The following is a 27,776-nucleotide window of genomic DNA, read 5'->3' on the forward strand; positions in this document are numbered from 1 at the left end:
TATGTCATTGCTTCCCAGATCCAAAATCCAATCATCCAGATTAAGGTTAATATATGGACTTCAGAGCTACTCATCATATGACCCTGACCTGTCCAACATCCAACAACCTACTCCATATTATGGTGGTGAACAAGTTGTGATAGGAAATGGTAAGTTTTTCTATGACTCATTTGTTGTGAAGGATCTTCAAACTAAGAGTCCACTCCTCTAGGGCACACTTGATCGTGGCCTATAAAAGCTCTCTGTCACTCCACCTGCTCCAAGCTCATCCACATCCTCCTCTCATCCAACTGCCTTCATCTTAGCACTTACAGACTTTTCCTTGTGGCATCGTCGCTTAGGACACCCCTCTACTCCAATAGTTCAGTCCATTATGTCTAAATGCAAACTGAAGTACAAAAATAATACAAATGTATCAGTATGCAAGTGTTGCCAAATGGCCAAGAGCCATCGTTTACCTTTCCATTCTTCAACTTCTCGTCCACCCTCTCCTTTTGATATTGTTTATACTGATGTATGGGGTTCTTCCCTTATCAATTCAGTAAATGGAGACAAATATTTCTTATTGTTTATTGATGCTTTCTCGCCATTCACTTGGATGTACACCATAAAACTAAAATAAGATGTTCTCCCCTGTTTCATCAAGTTTCAAAAAATGGTATCCAATCAGTTTTCCACCACTATAAAATCAATCCAAACTGATGAAGAGGAGAGTTCAAAGCTCTCTCACCTATTCTAGACAAACTTGGCATACTCCACTGTTTATCTTGTCCCTATACCCCTCAACAAAGTGGTACTGTTGAATGAAAGAACAAACATGTAGTTGAAGTCGGATTAGCCATGCTTGTCCATTCCTCTGTTCCACATACTTTCTGGCCCTTTACCTTCCACACAGCCACATACCTTATCAATCGGCTATCCACACCTCTCCTTGCAAACAAATCTCCCTATGAAACCTTATACAATAAACCTCCTAATTACCCGCTTCTTAAAGTATTTGGCTGTACCTGTTTTCCCTTTCTTCGGCCATTTAATGACCATAAACTTCAATACCGGTCTCATGAATGCACCTTCTTAGGCTATACCTCTTTGCACAAGGGATATCTCTGTCGTCATCCCACAATAGGTCGCATATATGTTTCTAGGCATGTAATATTCAATGAAACTGCTTTTCCTTTCCTAGATAACTCTCAACCAATCACTCCTTCTTCTCCTGTCATTTCCATTCCTATTCCCATCAGTCCTCTCTGCCCTTCCTCCCTAAATCAGTCTACTGCCAATTCTCAAAGCAACATTGTTCATCACCATGATTCCCTCCATTTATCTTCTTCCATTCCATCTCCATCCTCCTAGCCTATGCCAACCAGCCAACCTACTGCCTATCTCCTTCAATCACCTGAATCCTCAACCAGTCCACCAATTTCCATCATTCCCTCTCCTTCACCACCACTCAACTCTGCCCTCCCAACTCACTCTGCTTCACCACACCTTACCATTCCCAACACTTTAGACCCACCACAATCCCTCCCTCTCACAACCAATAACCATCCCATGATTACACGATAAAAAATGGGCATCTTTAAACCAAAGGCCTGGTTATCCGTTGTCATTGACTTGGACAAAACAGACCCAAGATCATACAAGGAAACACTTCTTCATCCAAGATGGAAGCAAGCTATGCTTAAGGAATATGAGGTGCTCATACGAAATAATACATGGTCTCTCACATCTCTGCCCCAGGATCGCAAGGTAATTGGCAGTAAGTGGGTGTTCAGACTCAAACAGACTCCATCAGGTGAGATTACTGGTTTCAAGGCCCGCTTGATTGCTCAAGGTTTCAGCCAAGATTATGGCATTGATTACTTTGAAACTTTCAGTCCAGTGCTCAAGCCTACTACCATCTGGCTTGTGCTATCCATTGCTTTATCTCACAATTGGGCCATTCGACAGCTTGACGTACACAATGCCTTTCTTAATGGTGACTTATCTGAAGAAGTGTATATCAAGAAACCACCTGGTTTTATAATTCACCAACATCCTAATCATGTCCTGCTTCTACATAAGGCCTTGTATGGTCTCAAACAGAGTCCTCGAGCATGGTTTTCAAAGCTCAATGCTTGTCTGATGCAGTGAGGCTTCTCAAATGCGAAATCTGATACGCTCATGTTCATTTTTTGCAATTTACACACTTTAATCATCTTTCTCATTTAAGTTGATGACATCATTGTAACTGGCAATAGTTCTGTAACCACCCAACACTTTATTACTTGTTTAAACACTCACTTTGCACTTAAAGATCTTGGTGATCTATCCTTTTTCCTTGGTATTCAGGTAGCTCGCTCATTAGACCATTTACACTTATCTCAGTCCAAGTACATCTACAACCTATTTGATCAACTCACTGACTGCAAGCCCATTCACTCTCCAATGGCCATTGGCACCACATTGTCCCTTACTGATGGACAATTATTGGACAACCCCTTTGAATACAGAAGCTTAGTAGGAGCCCTCCAATATTGTACGCTGACCAGACCAGACATCAGTTTCAGTGTCAATAAGCTCTGTCAGTTTATGCATGCCCCAACCGCTTCACATCTTCAAGCAGCAAAACACCTCTTCGCTACCTCAAAGGCACGAAAAATCATGGTATTCTTCTAACTAAATCATCTGTTTTGGCCTTAACTTGTTACACCGATGCCGATTGGGCCAGCTGCCCGGATGATAGAAAAAGCAAAGTGGGTTTTGTGTCTTCTTTGGTTCCAGCCTCATCTCATGGAGCTCCTCCAAGCAAAAGGTAACCTCTCGATCCAGTGCTAAAACAAAATATTGTGGTCTATCCAATGCTACCGTTGAGGTCCTCTGGATCCAATCGGTCCTAACTGAAATTGGCATTAACCGCATTTCCACTCCTCTGCTACTCTGTGACAACCTCAGTGCCACATACATGGCCGTCAATCCTGTGCTTCACAACCGGACGGAACATCTTGAGATTGGTCTTCATTTTCTCAGAGAAAAGGTTGCATCCAAATAGCTTTCAGTCAGATTTCTTCCCTCCGAAGATTAACTTATCGACATCATGACAAAAGCTTTACCAAGTCCTCGTTTTCTTAGTCTGAAGACCAAGTTTACAGTTGCGGAATCTCCTCGTTCGCTTGCGGGGGATGATAAAAGGGACGTCCAACGCTTGCTGTTAAAACAAATATTCTTCTCGTTTTTCCTCTGTTTTTATTCAGGATTTCGTTTTCCACTATTTGGTTGTTATTTTCATCTTTCTCTCTCATGGTTATTATGTTTAACCAATGTTATTGTGCCAAGTGGCACTATATGCTTTAATAAATAGCTACTACACAATGGGTACTATGTATCATAGAGGGCCTATCGTTTAGCAAAATTATTTCTTCTCTTCTGTCGTTTAGTCTCCCATCTCCATCGTCTCCGTCTCTTTATCGTCTACATCATCTTCATCTCTAATTTATCTGATCTATCATTTATCTGTTTTACTTATTTGTTTTAAATTTCTTCATCTCTAATTTCTTATAAATTTTTGTGCTTCTTCGTCTTCTTCTTTGGTTCGATCCACGATGCTATGATAATTCTTTCTATAGATGTATAGAGCTTGAAATTTTGTGATTTGTATACCAATTCTTTTGCGGTTCGTGAAAGTCATTAAAAGGTTAATACCAAAATTGCTATGTGACCTTTGGTTGTAGTTTACTCAAACTTTAAATTGTTATGTGGCAGGTGTAAACACATTCAATTGGACCCCTCCTTTGGAAAAGAATAACTAAATTGAACCTTTTTTAGTATAAATTTAATGTGAGTTCTAAGCTTTTTTTACTTTACTTGTGTGTTGTGACGACAATGTACTCTCTAATAAAATGCACTACAAGAAGAAAAATGAATTTTTTATGAAACAAAAGGAAAGATAAATTAAGAAAATATTTTGGTATTTTTTAGAAATTTATGGCAGTTTTGTAAGCCACCTATTTACGACTATGATTTATCGTATTAAATAAAAATAATTAATTTTTACAAGAAAATAATGGAATTATTTGTACTTCACTTGTGGCCATGGCCTCATATGTTTTTTTTAACTGGCCATTCTTTTTGCAGCTTTGCATCAAGGTAAATTTTACTTTTCGTCTATCACACGTGATCATGCGTATTACTTCTACTCCAAGCTGTAAATTTCCAGTTCTTCATTGTTCATTATATCTTATGAACTATAGTATATATGTATATATTATAGGAGAATGAATTGCATTTTTGCAGCCTTGGTTAAATAAAATGATTTCAGTGATAAACTTTTCATTACTCCAAATTGAATCATACAACTCAGATAAATTGATTGACATTACTACGATATATGGGGCTTTTCCTAATAAAATAGGTCACATTTTTAACATTTTTAATATTGTCGTTAATGTCTACATTTCTATTCAATAAAAAATTTTTAACTCATCTTTATGGTTAGATAACATGAGGTTTCATCTCAAATTGATTGACAATAGAAGAGAAATCCCAAAAAAGAGTCTAATTTGACTAAGTAGATATTGATTACGAATAAGATAATTATCATGTAGTCATCGTCAACTTAACATAGCTTAATTGATTAAAGCATTATAGCTTTAAAAACAAAGAGTTTTAGATTTTATTTAATTAATTAATTAATTAATTTATTTTTTTGAAGTTTTTAAAACTAGCTCAAACATTTTAAAAAAACATATATCAAGACAGAAATGTAAATGCAAGTAATTTCTAAAATTTAAATTTAAAAAACTAAAAAAAAACTATCACATGCCCTAACTTTCTCATCTTTGTAACATGGGTATAGCTTACGCAAATAGTTCAAAGTGATGATAGTTCAATTAATATAGATCATGTTCGATTTCGAGGTCAAATATTTGTTTCTCCACTTTACAACTTACTAAAAAAAGAAACTTATTTTCAGATTTTGTGTTGGATTTCATTGCGCTTTCTAAATTGCGGACTTGGTACAAAAACCCAAAACCAAAAAGGCCTTCCAAAGTAAAGCCCATGAAGAGATGGGACGAAAGCCGAGCCCAACTAAGGCCCATTAACTTTTCACAAGAATGGTCGCCGGGAAAATTGCCGTCGGCGGCTACGGAGTTCGCCACTCTACAGTCTATGGAGTTTTCGGAGAATGATTCCAGTTCCACGAATCTCTTCCGGTACGTTTTCTTGTTCATTTTAGTTAATGTGAAAAGAAAGGGAAACAATACAAGAATTAATCGTGTTCTCTGTTGCTCTATTGTTTCCAATAGGAACTCCAGATAAAGAAGTTTAGAAATACTTTCCGCAAAATCTGAGTTTCATCTTTTACTCTCCACAATCTCTCTGATTAATTGGATTAGCAATTCAACAATCTCATTATGCGAAAATCTATATATAGAGATTTCCCTGCACAGATTATGAGCACATTTCGATTTGAAAAGTTCCAGAAATCAAATTATCTTTAGTTAGGGGATCAGGATAGTTTTACAGAGAACAGAAGTATGAGTGTGCTATAGTTATGACTATGAGGTGACGCACTTCGCATCGACGGAGATGTTTTCGAGTGCTATGTTATCTTAAATGTCATTTACTTCTGATTGTTAGATGAATGTCATCGTCCATTCCGTATTTGATGTGCAGCTCAAAAGTTAGGAAAATGATGTGCGGTACCGACGTTCCAGTTACAGCCTTCACTTTCAGGAATGTATTATTACCTATATCTAAATGTGACCAATTTTCTCTACAGTGGAAGTGGAAGGTGGTGGAAAATTTGTCTGCCCAAAAATAGTAATAATCATGATGATAATAATCGAGAGCAGAGAAGATGTTATGTAATTAGCTGTTTAACTCGTGCTTTATTATTGTCTTGACTGGTATGTCTATTAATTCAATAAATGCATGAGTAATATTTTTACAAATTTGGATATTATTTGGGCAATTGATGCGACTTCCATTTTAGAAAGAAACGTTGCACCCACATATATGGCTCCTGAGTCCTGCCTCACATGTTTTCTATGGAGGATCATAATCTAAGCATTGCGTATTAAGCTGTTATGAAATTATCAGTTTAATATTGTTCTTCTCTTTGCGTAATGAATCTCTTTTGTGAAGTGATTTTAAAATACATGGTTAGTAGGCTTAAATTGAACAGTGACTTCTAAAAAAATTTAAATACTCAAGCAAAGTATTGAAATGTAACATATGATATCCATCTCAATGTAGCACTAGGGAATATAATATGGAGGACACGGAAGAAACGTAATATACTTAACAGAAACTGCAGGGCTTGCTACCTTAGACATAATGCACTTACAAATATGGTAAATTTATTCTGCTTCAGGTTCTAGGCTTGAATCTACCCTCGTTAGCCATCTGGAAAACCTGGGCCTGTGCTGCTGCTGCTTTGTTTGAGCTTAGTGCCGATACAAAACTGTCACGGACTTGATTGGTTGTGAAGGGGTACCTGTTGTTCACCATGGAGTTCAGGAAAGCCGCAGCTCCTTCTCGGTAAAGTGCTCCTAGGCCATCAGTTCGTGTGTTTGAGAGTGCTTGTGGTATGCTGAGAGTAGCTCCAAAGCCTGGAGCGTTTGTTATACCAAAAGCACTGCCCATTGTTCCCCACCAGCCTAACAACCCCCATATTATTCCTGGGTGCGTCCTCCAATAGCTGAAAATACACGATGATAGAAGGTTATTATCATTATTCGAAATGTGAAGGTATGCTCTTTCTTTCACTAACACAGTGAAAAAAGTATAGCATATATAATTGTAATTACTTACTTGCATGTGCCAGTGAAGGGAGAATTGGGATCTGGAACAAAAGGAGGTGCTGATGTGATTGGTGGGGTTCCGTAGAATGGTGTACCAGAAGTTGGAGGGTTGTAGTACCCACTACCACCTGAAGGAGGAGTTGTTGGAATTGATGGTGTCGGATCAAAAGTTGGAGGGCTACTGTATCCACTACCGCCTGATGGAGGAGTTGATGGAGTTGATGGGGTAGGATCATAAGTTGGAGGGCTATAATATCCACCACCACCTGAAGGAGTTGACGGAGTTGATGGGGTTGGAGTAGGATCATAAGTTGGAGGGCTATAGTATCCACCACCACCCGAAGGAGTCGATGGAGTCGATGGGGTTGGAGTGGGATCATTAGTTGGAGGACTGTAGTATCCACCACCTGAAGGAGTAGATGGAGTTGATGGGGTTGGAGTTGATGGAGTTGGAGTAGATGGAGTTGGAGTGGGATCGTAAGATGGAGGACTGTAGTATCCGCCACCCGAAGGAGTAGATGGAGTTGATGGAGTTGATGGGGTTGGAGTTGATGGAGTTGATGGAGTTGGAGTGGGATCGTAAGAGGGAGGGCTGTAGTATCCCCCACCACCGGAAGGAGGATTCGAAGGAGTTAATGGGGTTGGAGTGGGATCATGAGTCGGAGGGCTGTAGTACCCACCACCACCAGAGGGAGGATTCGATGGGGTTGGATTATATGTAGGAGGGTTGTGGTATCCGCCATCACCGGAAGGAGGCTTCGATGGAGTTGATGGGGTTGGATCATGTGTAGGAGGGTTGTAGTATCCACCACCACCAGAAGGAGGTTTCGATGGAGTAGGAGTGTGTGGTGGGTTCCCGCACTTCCCTGGTTTTGGGTTGTGTTTCTTACCACCATGCCCATGAGAGGGTGGTTTTCCTCCATGGCTGCCTCCCGAACCACGAGGTGGTGGAGTTCCATAAGGTGGACTCCCTTGTGAACCTACAAAGAGGAAGATACTGGATGAGTTAAAAAAAAAGGTTAACATTTGTCACTGATTTGAATAGTTCTTGCTACTTTTTGACACCAGCACGTACTTTAGATCCTTCCATCCACTTAAAAGATATAGATTTACAAATTTCAATGTGGGTAAGTGGTCAGGAATATCTCAACGCTATAAAATATTTTGGAACTGCGGAATGCGAGGGAATGTGTGTGTATATGTCGTGGGTGATAGAGAAACCTGAGGGGGGGCTTCCTGCATGTGGGTCTGGAGTGTAATATGTTTTCTGATCTTCGTTGCTCGCAGACGTCAAAGGGATGGCCTTGTTTTGAGAAACCAACCCAACAATGAGAGTCCATAGAAGGAGAGAAGCTAGTCTTCTTTCCATTATGTTCATATCCGTATGTTTTACTAAGAAGGGAGAAAAAGGAGGATGATGGATTATTGTTGATGAAAATGCATGAGAAGACTAAACGATGCATATAAAAGACGAAGTGAGGTAGAGAGTGTAGTAAATATTTGCAGGTAGAAGGTTATGTGGTTAGTTGATGCGTTCAGGTGCATTTATTTGCTTATTTACTTCTTGCATTGCTCGCATTAATGTTTGAACATTGGAGTCGACAATGCATATGAATTCAAATAAATTTTTCTGACAGTCTCAAGGTAAACTCTCCCTTTCATTACTTCTCTCTCAATCTTCCCCCGGACACGTTGCGGTCTGTCATTAGCCCATTAGGATATGCCTTTTTCTCTCTCTCTTTTTTATTTGTTAAACAACATGTAAAGTTAAATTTCAAGCTTCAAACTTCTTAGTAAAAAAATACACGCCTTAACCATTTGGTGGGTATGCTCAATGCTCATCCTTATTACGATTTACGTAGTAGCAACTAATTTCATGGATCACATTTTCTCTTTTAATTGCTAACAAGCATCTTATATGATTTATGAGTAGATATGTGAAGTAATACAAATGCAACATCTAGAGTCTGCGCCGTGCATCCCACACGGGGGATGCGCATGCCATGGAAATGCTATCAGCTCGTGATCCGATGAGGAGCAACTACTCTTAGTTGCTGGTGCTGCCTTATTCAGATATTCAGGCAGCGCAATAGATATTTTCATAGGAAAATTGGGAATTAAAATCCATGTGTATATGCATGGCTTTCTGGCAATTTAGGTCCCACTGCTCTAACAATCCCATTATTTTTTCCTCCCTCCTTATCTTATTAGTTACTACATTTACTTAACTGTCGCCAATGATAGCTGGAATCCTGTGAAATATAGTGTTCCGAGCTGGAATGACTTATTTAATCTCTATTAATGAAGGATCTGATACCATCCTGGCACCCATATCTCAAGCCTTGAACAAGCTGCTCAAACTGTAGCTCCCCTCCCTTGGCCTTATTTTTTCGCCTCCTCTAATGTACGACAAGTTTGATTTCTGGTTAAAACATGAATTTTGCTTATTTATACTTGAAGTTTATTGTCGGTAGGAAAAAAGAAAACTTTCCTTCATACTGGAAAAGATAGCTGTTGTTTTCATAGTGGGTCTATTTATTTATTAAATTTAGTGTAAATAAAAACATAGAAATTGACAGCATGAATAGGAGTTTAATAGTAGAGGGATTTGATAATGTCTCTTAAATATTTGTAAATGTAGTCTATAAGGAGTCTAAGATTTTTTTTTAGTTGAGAGCATATGTCTTAATTGGTTAAGCATTTAAGTTTGTCATTAGCGATTATTTGTAGCTAAAGAAAAGTAGGTCTTCATGGGTTGAGTTAGGTTGAATTGAAAGGCTTTTTAGACCTAACTCAATTGTTTGGGTTCTAAATTTCTTCAACTCAAATAACCCTTATTAAAAAATGAACACAACCCAATCCAATCATGAAATATTTGGTTAATTGGATAATCGTTTAAGTTTGTCATTAGCAACCATTTGTAGCTAAAAAAAAGTCGTGGTACTCATGTGTTGGGTTGAAGGACTTTTTAAACATTTCTTCAACCTAAATAACCTTTGTTAAAAAATGAATCCAACCCAATCCAACCATGAAATATTTGGGTTGGGTTGGTTCGGGTTAGCCGGATAATTTATTTAAAATTTTGTTTTAAAAAGAAACAAAACATAAATATGTAAAAATCTAATTTAGATATTTTAATATATTGAATTAAGATTAACAACTCAATCTCAATTTATATAATAAAATTTTTCTTTCCTAAGTATAAAAAAAAAAACTATTTTGAAGAGTTGTTGAAGAATAAATTATTCAAAAAATATTGAAATTAAATAAAATTAAAATAAATATATATAAATAATTGTATTATAAGTAACAAAAAAATTATTTTTAAAGTTAATAATAAGTTTGAGTTGGTTTGGATTGATTTGGATTATATTAGGTGAACTCATGAACCAACTCAAACCATAAAATTTTTATTTATTTGAATTCAACTCAACCTAAGTGAGTTGATAACCCAACTCAAATTGCACGGATTGGGTTGGGTTGATTGGTTTGATTGGTTTTTTTGGTCGATTTTTTGAACATCCAAAAGTTTGCCATATCTTTTCCGATTGCTACTAGTTGACCTAGATTCTGAAGGAAACGGATCTTAATTAACGAGGGATGGGACCACGAAATTGAGTGTATTATTCAATTTCAGCGCCACATTTGGACATGCATTACATTCATCATCTTCATTTGGGTCGTTGATTCTTTTCCATTATGGTTCAGATCAATTATGAAACAAAAACAAGATTATGTTGGTACGGGGGAAATCCAAATTGGTCGTAGGACTCGATCAATTATTGTCTTTTGATGGTTCCCTGGCTTGATTACCATATAAAGCGTAAGATCTTAACCATTTACATTTTCTTTATGAGCTCTTAATTGCTTTCGTTTTCAATCAACATGCTAAAGACCAAACAAATATATACCTAAACTGCAATAGCTAGAACCAAGAAAATGGAAGATTTGGAAGTTATGCTTATGCGTTATGTGTCTACTTGTGGGAATGATTTTTTAGTTATGAATTACTGTAGAACTTAACCTTGTCACCAGGGCTCTTTTGTGGCGAGTAGAAGTGGACGTGTCCACTAAAATTTATATCCCCACAGGGAATTAGGTGAGAGCCGCTCGAATGCGACAGGAGAGAAGTAAAGAAGGATAGACCTGAGTTGTCATTATTATGATTCTGAGAGAGATTAATCGATTTTCAGGCCTGTATTTGACTTGTTTTCTGGGATAGGAATGAAGAGGAGGACTTGAGGGGAAAACATCAATAAAAATTGAAGGTTAATAGTTGTCGATAAGAACTATGAAAAGAGAGCATATAAATACATTTTGTGTTGTACAGCTTGGCACTGCATGGTTAATTAATTTTTAAAAGTTTTATAGCTGCGGTCTTCCACACAAACTTGAAAGTTTAGAACCCATTATTATTATTATTATTATTTTGAAGATACTAAAGAAAAAAAATGGGATCAGGAGGCATACCGAAACATCTCAATTAGGTTGGTACCTTCTTAGCGCCCTCATCACATCGCAGACCCAATAGCACAAGCTTCATTGCCGATAAAAAAAATATATACATTCGAGTTTGTATCAAGGAGGCTAGAGGAAAGTCTTTCAATTTAGAGCAATGGAAGCAATATCATAATTAAAAAAAAAAAAAAAAAAAAAAGATTTTGAGCACCAAGAGGCCAGTCAGACAAACAACAAAATCCCACACGTGTCTCCAAATGCGCAATGTTGTTAAAAATTCGATGCTTGTTCCATATGCTCCAAGGAATGGTTCTAATCAGATACACCTGAGGATGTTTTCTGTGACATGAGGGGAAGTGGAACAGTTTGCTTCAAATAATCATCAAGCTGTGGTAAATAAAGGAAGTAGCAGCAGACTAAGCATCCTTCACAGACATGTTAGTTTTAGTGGATAAAGCAAAAAAAACGAGGCAATTTATCATAAAGTTGGCCATCAGAATTTCAATGGTTATACCAAAATAATGTATCAGCCCCATTTGAGATCTTCTAGTTTATATTTCTCATCATCTCAGCTTGGTACTTGGATATGTTGAACTAGGGGACTTTGGCACTAACAAATTTGCATTTACTTGGGACAAAGCCAAGGTTTATTTTGTCATATTTGTTGTCAATAAGAGCTTTCCAGAGGCTATTCTTTTCAGTGTGATACCTCCATATCCACTTGCTTAATAATGTCTCGTTAGTGATCTTAACTTTATCGATACCAAGGCCTCCTTTTTCTTTTGGAAGGGTGACAATGTCCCATCTCACTAGATGTGATCCTCCAGATTTATTAGCTCCCTCCCATAAGAAATTTCTCATAAGTTTTTCAACCTTCTTATAGACCGTAGCGGGAGCTTTAAAAGTGGAAAGCAAATAGGTGGGAAGATTACTCAAAACAGATTGGATAAGAGTTAGGCGACCACTCTTCGATATAAATGAGTACCGCCAAGAAACAAGTTTCTTCTCAATTTTCTCAACCATTGGGTCCCAAAACAATCCCAATTTTGGGTTGGCACCCAAAGGCATCCCAAGGTAATTCATAGCAATATTTGATGAGGGGCATTCTCAATGGAAACAGCCTACAGCCTAGAACAAAAAGGAGGGGAGGGGGAGACTGATTTCTACAAGTCGACTTTTAGGCCAAAAGCTTGTTCGAACGCTTTGATGATGTAAAAGAGATTTTGGAGCTTTTCTCCCTCGGTCTCTAAAAATAAAAGTATGCCATTTGCAAATAGAAAGTGCGAAATGTGTAGATTGCTATTGTCCAAAGTGAAACTTTTAATCAAGTATTTCTATTGAGCTTCAATAATGAGGCTAGTAAGATAGTCCATGGCAATGACAAATAGAAAAAGAGATAATGGATCTCTCTGTCGGATGCCCTTGGTCGCTTGGATAAAGCCTCTAGGCCTGCCATTAATCATGATAGAATAATTAACCAAAGATATGCATGCATGAATCCAACCAATCCAGCGGTTATTGAAGCCTTTTAGTCTTAAGACTAAGTAGAAAGTTCTAGCTGATCTTATCGAACGCTTTCTCAATGCCAAGTTTGATAATAAAGCCCTTACGCTTACTACATTTCCAATAACCAACAATTTTATTTACAATCAATATAGGATCTGTAATCTGCCTTCCATGGACAAAAATAGCTTGATTAGTTGCAATATTAGGGAGAACCAACTTTAAACGCTCTGCAAGGACTTTTGCAATAATTTTATAGAGGTTGTGATAGAAACCAAATCGTTTAGAAGAATTTTATTGATAATTCGTTGATATTCACTACACAATCGTTGCTACTTCACTATACGATTGTCTACTCGATGAGCTAGACGATAAGCAACACGTTTACAAATCTCCTTACAATCAAACTCCAACTCTAGCTTCCTCCCACATGCGAGAGTTTAGCTTCCCTTATTCCAAAATGTTTTGATTACTAAAAGTCCCTCTCATTTCCCACTTCCCTCTCCTTTTAAACAAAAACCTTATTCTAACTGAATTGAAGTTCACTAGTTGTGGTCCCCAACCCCCTAACTGCCGCAACTCCCTCTTTTTCCAAATTATCCTTATTCTTCCTTCTTTGACACTGCAATACAATCGGAGGCCTAATATTACCTCCCTCCATCACCTTTACCTTGTCCTCAAGGTAAAATTTGGAAACTGTCATTGGAGATCATCCAACACCTCCCAAGTAGCCTCGTGCTCTAGCAACCCTTTCCATTTCACCAAAACCTTACGCCCCTGCTGAGACGAGTGAGGTCGATAACCCAATACCTCATCTAGTTTAGTCACCCACTTATGATTCTCATTTACCAAAGGATCCACTGATGGATTCCATTCTTGCTGCCCCACCACCATTTTAACTGCAAAACATGAAAGACTGGATGGATTGATATAGTCAGTGGAAACTCTAATTTATAAGCAACCAATCCCACCCTCTCAATAACTTGCTATGACCCATAATACTTAGGAGACAGTTTGACATACCTCTTTTGTCTTACTGAAATTTGGTAATAAGGATGCAATTTCAACCATACCCAATCTCCTCCTTGAAACTCCACATCCCTCCGCTTATTGTCTGCATACTTCTTCATTTTATCTTGGGCTACCCGTAAATGCTCCTTGAGAATGTGCAAAGCTTCATCCTTATGTCGCAGCTATTGGTCTTTTGATCCTAAAGAAAACAAAGTGTTTGTATCGAAAAATGCTACTTTTCTTGAAGAAGACCACATAAGGGAGCATAAACTCAGAAGTAAGATTGTGTTGAATGAAATTTTCAAAGAAATTACTAATCTTCAACAAGAGTTGTTGAAGAATCGAGTACCTCCAAAAGAGAAGTCTAGTGGGTCAAATCCACCTCAAGTGTTGAGGGAACCTCGACGTAGTGGGAGGGTTGCGAACTCACCTATTCGCTATATGGGTTTAATAGAAATCTTTACTATGGTAGCTGATGGTGAAGTTGATGATCCATTGTCTTATAAGAAGGCAATGGAAGATATTGACAAAGATGGGTGGATCAAAGCGATGGATCTCGAAATAGAGTCTATGTACTTCAATTTCGTATGGGATCTTGTAGATCAACCTGATGAGATTAAACCTATAGTAAAATAGGGTGTTGATTGGAAGGTGCAAACCTTCAAGGTTAGACTAGTGGCAAAGGGTTATACCCAGGTTGAGGGAGTTGACTGTGAGGAGACTTTCTCACCTGTTGCCATGCTTAAGTCTATCCGAATCCTTCTGTCGATTGCCTTATATTATGACTATGAGATTTGGCAGATGGACATTAAGACTGCCTTTCTGAATAGTAATCTTGAGGAGACCATTTACTTGGAACTCTGAGGGATTCATAACCTAAGGTCATGTTTCCAAGTTTAATCGATCCATTTATGGACAAAAGCAAGCTTCTCGATCTTGGAACATAAGATTTGATACTGCGATCAAATCTTATGGCTTTGCTCAAAACGTTGATGAGCCTTGTGTATACAAGATGATCATCAACAGTTCAATAGTTTTTCTAGTGTTATATATAGATGATATTCTACTCATTGAGAATTATGTAGGTTTACTGACTGAAGTTAAGAACTGGCTAGCGACCCACTTCCAAATGAAAATTTTGGGAGAGGCTAAGTTTATTCTGGGTATTCAGATCTTTAGAGATTGAAAGAATAAAATGCTAGCTCTATCTCAAGTATGTATATTGATAAGATGCTTGTCAAATATTCAATGCAAAACTCCAAGAGGGGTTTATTACCTTTCAGACATGGAGTGATATTGTCTAAAGAACAGTGTCCTAAGACACCTCAAGAGGTTGAGGAGATGAGGCAGATACCCAATGCATCGGCTGTGGGCAGCTTGATGTATGCGATATTGTGTACTAGATTGCGATGTTGTGTACTAGACCTGACATCTGCTATACAGTGGGGTTAATCAGTAGATATTAATCTAATCTAGAATAGATTACTGGACTACCGTTAAAAACATCCTCAAATGATACACGGACTCTGATTTTCAGACTGATAAGAATTCTAGTAAATCCACACCATGATCAGTTTTCACTCTGAACATAGGGACAATAGTATGGAGAAGCACCAAGTAAGGATGCATCGTTGACTCCACCATGGAGGCTGAGTATGTAGCAGTTTTTTAAGTTGTTAAGGAAACTGTTTGGCTTAGGAAATTCTTGACTGATCTGAAAGTTGTTCTATACATGTCAAAGCTCATTACATTTTATTGTGATAATAGAAGTCACAAGTGTGGAAAGCATGTAGAGCGAAAGTATCATCTCATCCGAGAGATTGTGCATCGAGGAGACGTACTATTGCACAGATAGCTTCGAAGCACAATATTGTTGATCCGTTTACAAAGGCCTTTACTGCTAAGGTGTTTGAGGGTCACCTGCAGAGTATAGGTCTATAGGACAGGCCACGTCTAGACTAGGGCAAGTGGCAGATTTATACTGGGCACGTGTTATGCCCTAGTTTATTATTTGTGTACTTTGTATTTTGACTATATTGTATAGCTCTAGTTCTAGTGGGAGATTGTTGGGGTTGATGCCCTAAATCTCGTAGAGTTCTATAGTTTGTAAATGTATTGAACAAACACATTGTCTATTTAATAAATATATGATATTTTATTTGCATTAACCACAAACCAATAAACTAACATCCAATATTATCTTGTAACTTAAACATGTATGTAGAGACATACAGGTGGATCATGTTTAAGTGATAACCTAAATGTTCTATAGTAGATGGATAAGGTTAGATACCTTATCTTGATGACACTACGAATATGACTCACTTTGTAGATGTTACAATTTTTGTGAAGTACTAAAAATGATTTGATCCTGATCATTCATGTATAGACATGTGAACATGGATATTCTATACAAAGGAGTTTGTATAAGACCGAACCACGAAATGTTTAGTCTTATTATATAACGTCATTCATAATAGAGACTTACATTTCACCAGGATGACCATAGGTAACATGACTTGAATCCTAAGTGAGTTGTTACCTATGAGGGCGGTTCTTTGATTTGTATGTGTGAGAGTGGCCCGACTCAAGAAACGTATCATTTTGAGGATTCATCTAATTGGGGAGTTGGGAACACAACTACACAAGAAGGAATTCACTCATTCCCCGAGGTCGGGGTAAGTAGATAAATTTCTCCCTTAAGGCCTGATTTCGGGGCTTGAACAATGTGGCGCCACACCCTCTCCTGGCTCGAGAGGGGTTTAGTCATAGCTGGACTATGATCTTTTGTTCATTGGAAGGATTAGTGGTACTTAAGAAGTTAGATGTAACCACAGAGGCAAAACGATAATTTTGGCCTAGTTGTACTTACAAGCAATTTGTGAAGGGTCCTCGTACTGTTGATTGGTTATATCCAATGGACACAGAAATATATCTGTAGTGTAAATGGTGCAACTGTCAGTTTTTAGTGGAGTCCCGACAGTTAACCGATGGTGAATAATTTAATTAAAGAGTTTGATTAATTATTTATTTACCGTTGGAGCTTCAAGCTACAGGTCCATGAGGTCCTCTTGGTAGCTCAAGATTAAATAAGAATAAGTTTTCGGATTAATTTGAATTGTTCAAGTTAATAGAGGGTTTTAATTATATATTAATTAAGCTATTTTAATTATATGTGATATAATTATTATAATGTATTTGATACATTATAGATTAATTGAGAGGAAATAAATATTTGAATAAGATTCAAATATTATTAATATGAATTGGATTCATAATTGTTAAATTTAATATAAATGTGATTTATATTAAATGACATATAAGAGAGAAAAGAAACTATAGGTTAAATTGTATGTAATACAATATTAAATCTATAGATTATATGTTATATTTGATATAATATATCATTTAATATATATATATATATAATATAATAAGTTAGTTATTATATTTATATTTATATATTTATATTTATATTTTTATTTTAAATAAAAATGATGGAGGGAGTTACAACTCCCTCTCTCTCTCTTTTCTCTCCACCCACGTAAGTGGGTGGTTGTGGTTTTTGTTTTTTTTAAAGACAGGAGATAATCTCCTTCGTCCACAATCAGATCATCGAATTTGATAGTGAAAAAGATAGAATCATTCTATGAGTTTTGAATTGTCGGTGAACAATCTCAACTCTTCCTCATCTCTACTCAATTTTAATTCCCTCAATTCAAAATAGTTAGAGCCCACCACTCGTGGGTTTTCTACCTAAGAATACCAAGGAAGCCTTTTTGGTAGTGTTTGTGCTCTTGATCGAAGTTTTCTTGAAGAGAGTCTTCAAGACGTTCGTGTGTTGTTCGAGAGATTCTTGAAGAAAAGTCTTCAAAGGTAAGGTTTCTAAAACTTTTTTAATAGCATGCTGTAATTTATATAAATGCATATCTTGTTCTTGATTTACTGTAAAATTGACATTCAATGAAAAATGGGATTTTGGACGATCTTTTTTCTGCTCACGGTTCCTTCAATTTGAGCTCTTCACAGACAACATTGTGCATGATATTATACTTACGGTTATCGTGTACCATGTCTAGCCCTTTCAAGCAACTGAAGCTCGTCCTCTTGCTCCAGTTGGGTGATTATCCTGAAGTTGGTTGGTGTCTCGAGTGAAGCTCAACCTTGGTAGCTTGATGATTTTGTGGTTAACTACTTTTAAGGGCAGAACTCAAAATCTTTCATAAGGAGGTACACAATTTTGAATTTTAACTTTTCATATATATAATATAATATTTTTATTATGAAATTTTAAGGAAGGGGAGGCAAATTCTAAGTAACTTTAAAATCTTTAACTTCTTATATACATATAAAATTCCTGAAATGAGCCCAACAAGATGGCAATTGCCCTCCTTTTCCAAAAAAAAAAAAAAAAAAGAAAAAAAAAGGAAAAAGAAAAAAAAGAAAAAGGTAATTGCCCTCTTCCTTTTTAGCTCTTGGGAATTATTGGAGAATGTTGCTATATGCCGTTGACAATTTTATATCATTAGAGGTATGAAATCGAAACTACAAATTTTTTTTTTAGAACTTTATATCCCTTAGTTATTAGGAAGTACGTAAATTTGTAGATCTGGTAATTATATTTTGGGATTTGATCAATAAATTTTTTTCTTTGCTGAGCATTTGATTCACCCACTTACTAAGATAGTGGTGATTTATTATGTGACCTTACATTGAACTGTACTAAAAACTGAAAGGTGTGTTATATTAGTTGAATTTAGTATTTATGTTATTTGAACTAGCAAGTAGCGCGATATTTTAATACTTGAAATCTCTAAAAAGTTAGCATATGATTGTTTCTATGTAAACATACTTTCATTTTATCTTTACCCGCACAGAAAAATAAAAAAGGAAAGGAAATTCAAGATCACTATTACAAATTTACAATGTGAAAAAGTTGGTAAATGAGAGTGTATTTAGAATACATATTCAAGTTTTTAATTTAAAAATTAAGTCATTTTAGAAAAAAATTGAAATGTTTGACAACCACTTAAAATAACTTTTGAAGTGTTTTTTAAAACAGTTTTGTTCAAAAGTATTTAGATAAAAAAGAATTTTTTGAAAAACATTTTTTTTTCTTAAGTCAATCCAAACCTAAATATAGAGTGAAAGTCATTTTATAAACTACTAGGTGATAACTTGTAGAAATACAAGTTATTTATACCATCTTATTTAGAATATGCGGCAAAAAGAAGGAAAAAGTTGCGGCGAACATATAGAAATTGACTTATAAACACAAAAGTTGTAAAATGTTGGAAGCACACCCGCTGACCCCATTGCAATGGCAAAAAGGGATGTCCAAGTCTTTGTTTTGCAGGAAACAAGTATCATCGCATGCGACGATCGCTCGAGGACAAAAAGAGCAATGCATTCGCACCGCATGCGACAATCGACCGTGGACAAAAAGAGCAACACATTCGCACCGCATGCGATGATCGATCGTGGACAAAAAAGAGCAACGCATTCGCACTGCATGCGACGATTGATCGTGGATAAAAAGAGCAATGAATTCCCACCGCATGCGACGATTGATCGTGGATAGAAAGTGCGATGCATTCGCGGGAATTTCTGAAATTGTACAGCTTTTCTGATGTACGATCTGACAAATTGAATGTGGAGCAGAGCAGATATTTCACCAAGCCTCGACAGAGAAAGTAACTTTTCAGAGCGAGACCACTAACGAAGGAGGTGCTAAGGTTTATAAATAGCTACATCAACACCAAAGAAAAGAGGTTGGTCTGAAGAGACATTCATAGAGAATCTGAGAGAAGGCTGGTCTAAAGAGACAATCATAGAGAGTCCGGGAGATAGACAAGACAAGTCCGAAAGAAAGTCTCAGGAGCCAGATATTCATTTACAATCCTGAAGAGAAGCTCTGTGCAAGGTTCATTTTTACCTGGGGAACTATCCTGAGAAGGAAGTCCTCCACCTCACTCCTACACGTCGGCAAGCAAAACAACTCCGATTGGGATCCGTGTCAAGACATTGACACGTTGTCCTCATTTGTTCTCACTTTCTGTTCATCAATTGATATTCATTTCTGATCTTTCATTCATCTATTTGTAACAAACGCTTTATCTTTATCCATAATATCATTATCATGTTCATCTTTATCTCTCTGTTCACCACTATACTGTCATCGTCCACTTCTCTCACCATGTGTAACTAATTCTCCAGGGTAAGGGGGGAGGATTAAGCGAGTAAGTTAATCCATGTTGAAGAAGTCAACTCAGTTTAGCTAACGCACGCTCAACGACATCTTCACCTATGAGAGCAGAAGTGAAGATGTTAATCCACCTCTCGAAAGAAGGTTGATATAATGCATTAACTAAAGTAAGAAGTATTTTCAGAGATGGAAACAACCTTACGTTCGCAACATTCATCCCTGTTCACCATAGATATATGGGAACATGACCGATCATTGAGAAGTGTAAGCCAAAGGAAGGCGAAACCTTAGTTGCGTCCTCAACAGGATTGACAAACTTGCGATGTTCTTTCCCCCAACCCGTTCTCATTCTGATACCTTTCACAAGACTTGCTGTCACATTCCCTTATACACTTGTACAACTTCACATTTATTCATTTATTTGTTTGTCGCCGCATTTTACTTTTCAAACACAACACATTATTATTTTGATTTCGGTCGCATGTATCATATCAATATCGCATCTAGCATCGCAATCCCCATGTTCGACCTCAGATCACTCTAAGAAACTTGCGGTAGAATTATACTTGGTTCCAACGCAAGAAAACTTGTGACATGCACATACTACATGAACGCATTCTACAATGTTTGTAGCATCTCATATATTATCTAGAAGCGTGATTAAGACAAAGCAACGCATATCATACACGTCATCAACCTTTGCGGTGGTATTACATCCACCGTAAAGCAACAAGCATTTGGCAGCGAACAAGTTTTTGGCGCCGTTGCCGGGGTTGGCAATTTTAGTGCTGAATATTTTTGTGATATTGTGCAAGATAGATTTCTGGAATACAGTGTGCTTAAGCGAAGAGCAGCTGACGGTGTATGAGTACTGGAATGGATCCATAATTCAACGCCAACCCATAAATCGAGAGAACCTTTCGTAGAAGAGCACGCCAAAACCATACAAGCGTAGAAGAAATATGGAAAACAACAATGAGAGGCCCAAAAAGAATCAGGGAATGAATCGACCACCACAAAACCCAGTCTTTCTGGTCGCTGACCGCAACATTCCTATGAGGAACTATGTGGCACCCAATTTATACGACTTATCACCGGCTATCGCAAGGCCTACAGTAGCAAGGCCTACAGTAGAGGAGAACACCAGATTCGAAATTAAGCCTGTCATGCTCCAGATTATTCAAAATGTGGGTCAGTTTGGAGGTTTGTAAGGAGATGACCCGCATGCACATCTGACTAGTTTTGTAGAGATGTGCAACACATTCTCCATTGCTGGCGTGACTCCAGAAGACATCAGACTCTATCTTTTTCCGTACACACTTAGAGATGAAGCAAAGAGGTGGGCTCATTCGTTGGAGCCAAATGAGATAAATTCTTGGGATCAGTTGGTTGAAAGATTCATGAAGAAGTTCTTCCCTCCCGCTGTCAATGCAAGAAGATGAAGGGAAGTGTTAAATTTTGAACAAATAGAAAATGAAACTTTGAGCACCGCGTGGATGTGCTTTCGACGATTGGTGAAGAACTGTCTGCATATTGGGATTCTTGATTGCGTCCTCATGGAGACTTTTTATAATGGCCCGAACAGAGCAACACAAGTAGTTGCAGACGCCTCCGCAGTAGGAGAGTTTATGGATAAAATATATACTGAAGCAAAGGTCATCCTAGATCGCATCTCGTGAAATACGGATGACTGGGTTAATGACGGATATGGAGGAAGAGGCATAGAATGAAGGAAAACAGAGAGCGCCATTGTACCAGTGGATACAATGACCACACTGGCCGCCCTGTTGGCCGCAGTCACCTCGCTCCTCTAAACCATGGCTATAAATCAAGGAACTCTCTCTCAGAGTGCAGCATAAGCCAATGCGCTAATGCAAGTGGAAACAGTAAGCTGTATACAATGCAGAGAGTCATTCAATGGAAGTCTGCCCGTCAAATTAACAATCATTATATTCTACCCATAACAACCCCTTCAGCAACACATATAACCCAAGTTGGAGGAATCATCCCAACTTCAGTTGGGGAGGGAACAACGATCAGGGAGGCCAGAGAAATGTGCAGACCAATCATTCCAGGAATAAAGGAAATCCTCCAAGTTTTCACCACCAGGGTCAAGGCCAGAGTAATTATCAGAATAGACAACCGCACAACCAACCCTCTTCATCTAACACCTCATCCAATTCGTCATCCTTGGAAGTACTGCTCAAACAATACATAGAAAAGAACGATGCGATCATGCAATCAGAAGCATCTTCCATCAGAACTTTGGAGGTACAGGTCGGGCAGCTTGCAGCCGAACTTAGAAACAAAACACCTGGTACGCTGCCCAGCAACTTGGAAGCACCTGGACCAAGAGGGAAGGAGCAATGTCAAGAGGTGACATTGGGCAGGCAAGCCTGATCGCCTGCGGGGATGCGTTGCGGTAATGTTGAAAATCTTTTCAAACAACATCCATATGAACTCTCTTTATGATTTATTACTGCTTTATTGAATTACTTTCCATTTCAGTCTCTGATTGCATTGACTTTAATGAATTGTTGAATGAATTATTTGAGTGAACACCGCAATGTCTTATAATTACGATTTTGGGATAAGCATTGCGATGTTGGTGATACATCGGGTATGCATTGCGTTGACGAGTGTGTCTTGCGTTAATAGATATACATTGTGCCTGTCCTCCAAAAATAATAAATAAATAAATAAATAAATGATAAAATATTCGCGGAGAAGGTAATCATACGATCGTTTCAGCTCCCGATGTGAATTATTACATAGCAAACGAAAGGACGTTCTTGCCTGCTATGTCATAATGGGGAGGGGTGCGGCAGGCTTTTTGGATTACCGAAGCCTACTAAGTGCACTACCGATTGCATTGGGCCCATCAAGGCCCAACCTATAAATCCTCTCCTCAGCCTTGTCTGGGGTTCATTTGCATTCTTCTTTGCGAAAACCTTCCCAAAAACCCTCTGCATACCTCGACTGTGCCATCTGCTCTTTCTTCCTAGAAAAAAAAAATCACCACTATCTTCTTTCCTTTCACCGAACTTATGACCGGACAGTCGTCACACTCTTCTTCCCAACCATCATCCCTTTCCCAAGCCCCTGTCCCCGCACGGGAGGCGGCTTTCCTCGCCGCCAGCCGCCGCCTCGCTACCCAGCCCAAACCAAGTCCCAGAATTGCCGAAAAGCCCAGGCGAAAACCCTTAATGTTTGCAACACCATCTACCCGTCGAGAGGGGCCGAGCAAGGAGAGTGCTCCTGCCACCAGTCCTGAGGTGGTGCTCCCATTACCTCCAACCGAAAGTGAACAAAAGAGAAAAGACGATAAGGAAGTGTTTGAGAGCATCTTGAGTCACTTGGAGAAGGATAGGGGGTTGCTGGAAGCAGGAGTAGTAAACCAACCCCTACTGTCAGAGGAGAAGTTAGTTCCGGCTTCGCGGAGGATGGCCCTTACCATCTCGGATCCTAAGGAGAATGCCTCAACAGACTCCATTGATGGACCCATTAGGTCTGTTCAAGAGGTCGTGGAGGCAAGGAGGCGGATGGAGCAGTCTGAAAAAGCAGAGAAGGAGGAGAGAAGAGTCGACGAGCAATGGGCAGAGAAAGATGAAGTTGCCCGACTGGAAAAAGAAAAGAAGGAAGGAGGAGAAGTGAATGAAGGCAACGTAGGCGAGAAGAGAAGCGCCTGAGAAAAGAGGAAGAGCGGGGGAAAAGGGCAGAAAGCCCGGATTTCGATGGAGAATCAACCACCGCAAGGGTGGAAGGGGGAATGTCAGCGCAATTTGAACCATCAACGCAACAACAAACCTCATGGCCACATTCAAGATTAGTTGCGTTGGAGGCTCAACTCCGCGGTTCAGACGACAAGGAAGACCTTGACATCTCCCCGCTAATATGGCATCGCAAGGAGAATGTGCTGCAAGGGTTGACAGAAGACCCAGCAATCAACGAACGCATGGAGAAGGAGAAGGAAGAACAAAGAAGGAAATTAGAGGAGAAGGAAGAACAGATGGCAATGGCACGCCAAATCATCGCCTTGGCCGATTTGGCCAGACGACTTCATGATGAGGAGGTTCACCTTGCCAGTGAAGGGTAGACGAAAAAGAGAAAAGAAGGCTCAAGGATGAGCAGTGCATTGCGCTCGCCTCCGAGTAGTTTGAAAAAGAGATGCAAGAAGAAGAGAAAGCGGAGAAGAAGGAGAAGGAGAAAAAGGAGTTGTGCCGCAAAGTCAACATTCAACGCAACAGGAGCTAAAAGGAAAAGAAAAAGAAGAGTAGGAAAAGGAAAAGCAAGAGCAGAGCAAGGAACGGGAATGCATTCAACGACAAAAATCCCGTCTTGCGTCCGCTCAAGAAAAAAGAAAAGTGAAGGTGGAAGGCAGTCAGCTTTCGCCAGCCAGAAGGCGCCCAAAAACCTGGAAGAAAAACGATGATTTATTGATGGAAATGGGCTTCTTCCCTGCGTCAGCCCCACTACCAGATCTTGTCATTAGTATTATAGTGGAGCATGGGTGGGAAACTTTCTGCCAATGGCCATCCATAGTCATTCTAGTGGTAGTGAGAGCCTTTTACCACAACCAGCTCCACGATACCGAAGATGCGGTGGTCGTTGATGGGAGGGTAGTGCCATTCAGCACTGAGGATATCAATAAGCTTTATCAGTTGAAGAATTTCTCGGAAGCATCGGGCAACAAATTGATTGATGATCCTGCCGAAGCGCACATGAAGGATGCGCTAAGAACACTAGCGCAACCGGGCACCAAGTGGATGCTGTCTTTGACCGACATTAAAACCCTCGCCTTCAATCATCTGCTACAAAAAGCACACCTTTGGGTCTATTTGGTGAAGAGATGGCTCATCCCGACTTCTCATGATAAGACTATTTCAAGGAATAGAGTCATGGCCGCATACTGCATTACATGCGACATTCCAATCGATGTGGGGCAACTTCTTGCGAGACAAATCAGAGGTTATGTAGGCCGCATCAGGGGCCAATACTTCTTTCCATGGACGATCCCTAGCTTATGCCTATCTGTGGGCACGGGCATTGAAGAAGAGCCAATGTTAGAAGCCCATAGCCTCATTAGCACGAAAATCCTGAGAGTCCTTCTCAAGGATTCGCCGCATTGCCCAGAGCCTCCACCGAAGCGGCCCTTCATCAACCTAAATGCACCGCAACCACCTAGACCCAAGAGATGACGCCGCAATGACAAAGGAAAGGAAATAATCCAAGGTAGTACATTGCATTAGCCAACCAATTTATCCTTGGAAGATCCCTTACCCTTAGTCATCCGACCACCAAGTCGAACAACTGAGCCCTTTTCCCCTCTTCCCGATCATTTTACAAACCTCCTCCTTGCGCCTGACTCCAACCCCCCATCCCCAGCAACATCCATCAGCCATCTATCTCACCCCACCTTTCCCCTCAAACATCGCCGCATATTGATGACCCATACGGTTTGGGAGCAGGCCCTTCTACTCAGCCCCAAACCGATGCATGTGAGACATCGACGACACCACCCCTCACTAGATCCATAGTTGCTACCCTTGAGGACATGCAGGGCTTCTTGACACAAGAGTTATCTTCCTTCCGCCACACATTGATGGAGTTGTGAGAGAGTAATGCAGAGCTGCGCCAGGCGATGATAAACATTCAGCACAACATCTTTACTCTTCGTCTGAATCAGAGGCAGATGACAGAACGCAACCACGAGTACTTTAATTTCTTGACCGCATATTTGCATGGTTCTGTGGTTCCTTAGCATCTGCAGCAGCCTCTTTTCTTTCAAGAAGCGTCGCCAGGAGCTCCTCCGCAATGCCCTCCTCACAACGAGCCCCTGCCGCAAAGTTAAATTTGGGGGTGTACCACCTTCTCCTATACCTTTGTATTCTCCTTCACATTTTCGAATTTTTTTTGCGGTCATTACAATTCTTTTATATACCTATACATTTGTATTCTCCTTTACATGTTTGAAATTTTTGTGTTTGCGATCATTACAATTCTTTGTGTACTTAGACAATTTTTATATACATTGAGTGACTATTCTTTCTTTATGCATTGGCCTCTTTATTTATATCATCCTTTGTCAATTTAATGTGGTATTTCCTTTCTTTTCTTTTGCGTCGTTTATTTGCACTGCTATGACGAGTATTATGCATAACCTTAGCGTAATTTCTTTATATATTGCATTTTCTGCCTAACACTTAGACAATTCATCGCAATAGTTTCCACTTTACCTTCTCTATCACAAGACTCTGCTCAAACCTTCTTTTCAAATTTTGACTAAGTGTTTTGTCTTTTCTGTCCAAAACAACACAATGAGGACCTTGCGATTCTCTAATTTGGGGATGGAAAAGTTCTGAGTAGATGCGATCAAGCGGATGCTTTCATATCAAACAAATGCATTCTTCAAAAAAAAAAAAAAAAAAACTCTACTATCAGCGTAAGGGAAAATCCCAACATGATAAGAGTTAAGTCGTAAAAGGAACCTGCTCGTAGTTGGATGATCGCATGATACCCGTGGGAGCAAACCAAAATGAAGGTAGGTTACCAGGATCAACGCAATATATAAAAAAAAAAAAAAAAAAAAAAAAAAAGAGACAACTCCACAGCTAAAGTGAAAACTTGGCTAAGGGTCAAGAGTTGAAGTTGAGCTTGGTATACAATCGAAGTTGGATGTTTGCATGACACCCGTGGGAGCAAGCCAAAACAAAGGGTGTAACCATAATCAACGCTCTCTATAGTAAGACACAAACTAGGCTACCGCATAAAAAGCGCGCTTCGTTGTTTTTACAAGAACAGGAAAAACATTCTTTTCAAAACAAGAAAAGAACTTTGAGCAAAGGTCTGTCTAAGGTAAGAATAAAGTAGAGCATGTTGAAGAAATGTTCAAAGGATAGAAGAAATTAGTAATTTTGAGAAATTATGTAGAGTTAGAGCATTCGGAGTAGTTGATCGACGCAAAGTAAGGATAAGACTTGAGTTGAATTTCCTTAGTAGAGGATATGCTTGAGGACACGCATATATCTAAATTTAGGGGTGTGATAACTTAGAAATACAAGTTATTTATACCATTTTATTTAGAATATGTGGCAAAAAGAAGGAAAAAGTTGCGTCGAACATATAGAAGTTGACTTAGAAATGCAAAAGTTGTAAAATGTCGGAAGCACACCCACTGACCCCATTGCGATGGCAAAAAGAGATGTCCAAGTCTTTGTTTTGCAGGAAATAGGTATCATCACATGCGACGATTGCTCGAGGACAAAAAGAGCAACGCATTCGCATCGCATGCGACGATCGATCGTGGACAAAAAAGAGCAACTCATTCGCACTGCATGCGATGATCGATCGTGGATAAAAAGAGTAATGAATTCGCACCACATGCGACGATCAATCGTGGATAAAAAGAGCGACGCATTTGTGGGAATTTTTGAAATTGTACAGCTTTCTATTGTACGATCTGACAAATTGAATGTGGAGTAGAGCGGACGTTTCCACCAAGCCTCGGTAGAAAAAGTAACTTTTTAGAGCGGGACCACTGACGAAGGAGGTGCTAAGGTATATAAATAGCTACATTAACACCAAAGAAAGGAGGCTGGTCTGAAGAGACATTCATAGAGAATCCGAGAAAAGGCTGGTCTGAAGAGACAATCATAGAGAGTCCGGGAGATAGACGAGACAAGTCCGAAAGGAAGTCTCAGGAGTCAGAAATTCATTTACAATCCCGAAGTGAACCTCTGTGCAATGGTCATTTCTACCTGGGGAACTATCCTGAGAAGAAAGTCCTCCATCTCACTCCTCCTACACACCGGCAA

The 27,776-nt window shown here is 39.0% G+C and overlaps 1 protein-coding gene and 2 long non-coding RNA genes across 3 annotated transcripts; 2 read left to right on the top strand and 1 right to left on the bottom strand.

Moving 5' to 3' along the window:
* The first annotated feature begins 5,090 nt into the window (after window positions 1–5,090).
* Window positions 5,091–5,941, top strand: LOC150036373 (uncharacterized). The gene is made up of 2 exons (XR_016529554.1): window positions 5,091–5,192; window positions 5,656–5,941. It is a non-coding gene; the product is annotated as an uncharacterized LOC150036373 (long non-coding RNA).
* A 259-nt stretch (window positions 5,942–6,200) lies between these two features.
* Window positions 6,201–8,298, bottom strand: LOC120078684 (uncharacterized). Its single transcript, XM_039032984.2, has 3 exons — window positions 8,007–8,298; window positions 6,796–7,765; window positions 6,201–6,682 (listed from the first exon to the last, which is right to left on the bottom strand). Exons 1-3 carry the CDS (start codon window positions 8,161–8,163, stop codon window positions 6,352–6,354), a joined length of 1,458 nt encoding a protein of 485 aa, XP_038888912.1. The 5' UTR covers window positions 8,164–8,298; the 3' UTR covers window positions 6,201–6,351.
* On the top strand, window positions 7,664–9,115 carry LOC120078685 (uncharacterized). The gene is made up of 2 exons (XR_016529553.1): window positions 7,664–7,803; window positions 8,719–9,115. It is a non-coding gene; the product is annotated as an uncharacterized LOC120078685 (long non-coding RNA).
* Window positions 9,116–27,776: the final 18,661 nt, after the last annotated feature.

Source organism: Benincasa hispida, chromosome 5, assembly GCF_027475165.1.
Source record: "Benincasa hispida cultivar pf3 chromosome 5, pf3_genome.v1.1, whole genome shotgun sequence".
Taxonomy (NCBI): Eukaryota; Viridiplantae; Streptophyta; class Magnoliopsida; order Cucurbitales; family Cucurbitaceae; genus Benincasa; species Benincasa hispida.

Bases quoted from the DNA above. Each gene is read 5' to 3' on its own strand.
- LOC120078684 (XM_039032984.2), bottom strand. From the start codon at position 8,163: ATGAACATAATGGAAAGAAGACTAGCTTCTCTCCTTCTATGGACTCTC. The intron at 7,766-8,006 runs GTTTCTCTATCA...TCCTCTTTGTAG, and splicing joins TGCAGGAAGCCCCCCCTCAG to GTTCACAAGGGAGTCCACCT. The intron at 6,683-6,795 runs GTAAGTAATTAC...GTGTATTTTCAG, and splicing joins CCCTTCACTGGCACATGCAA to CTATTGGAGGACGCACCCAG.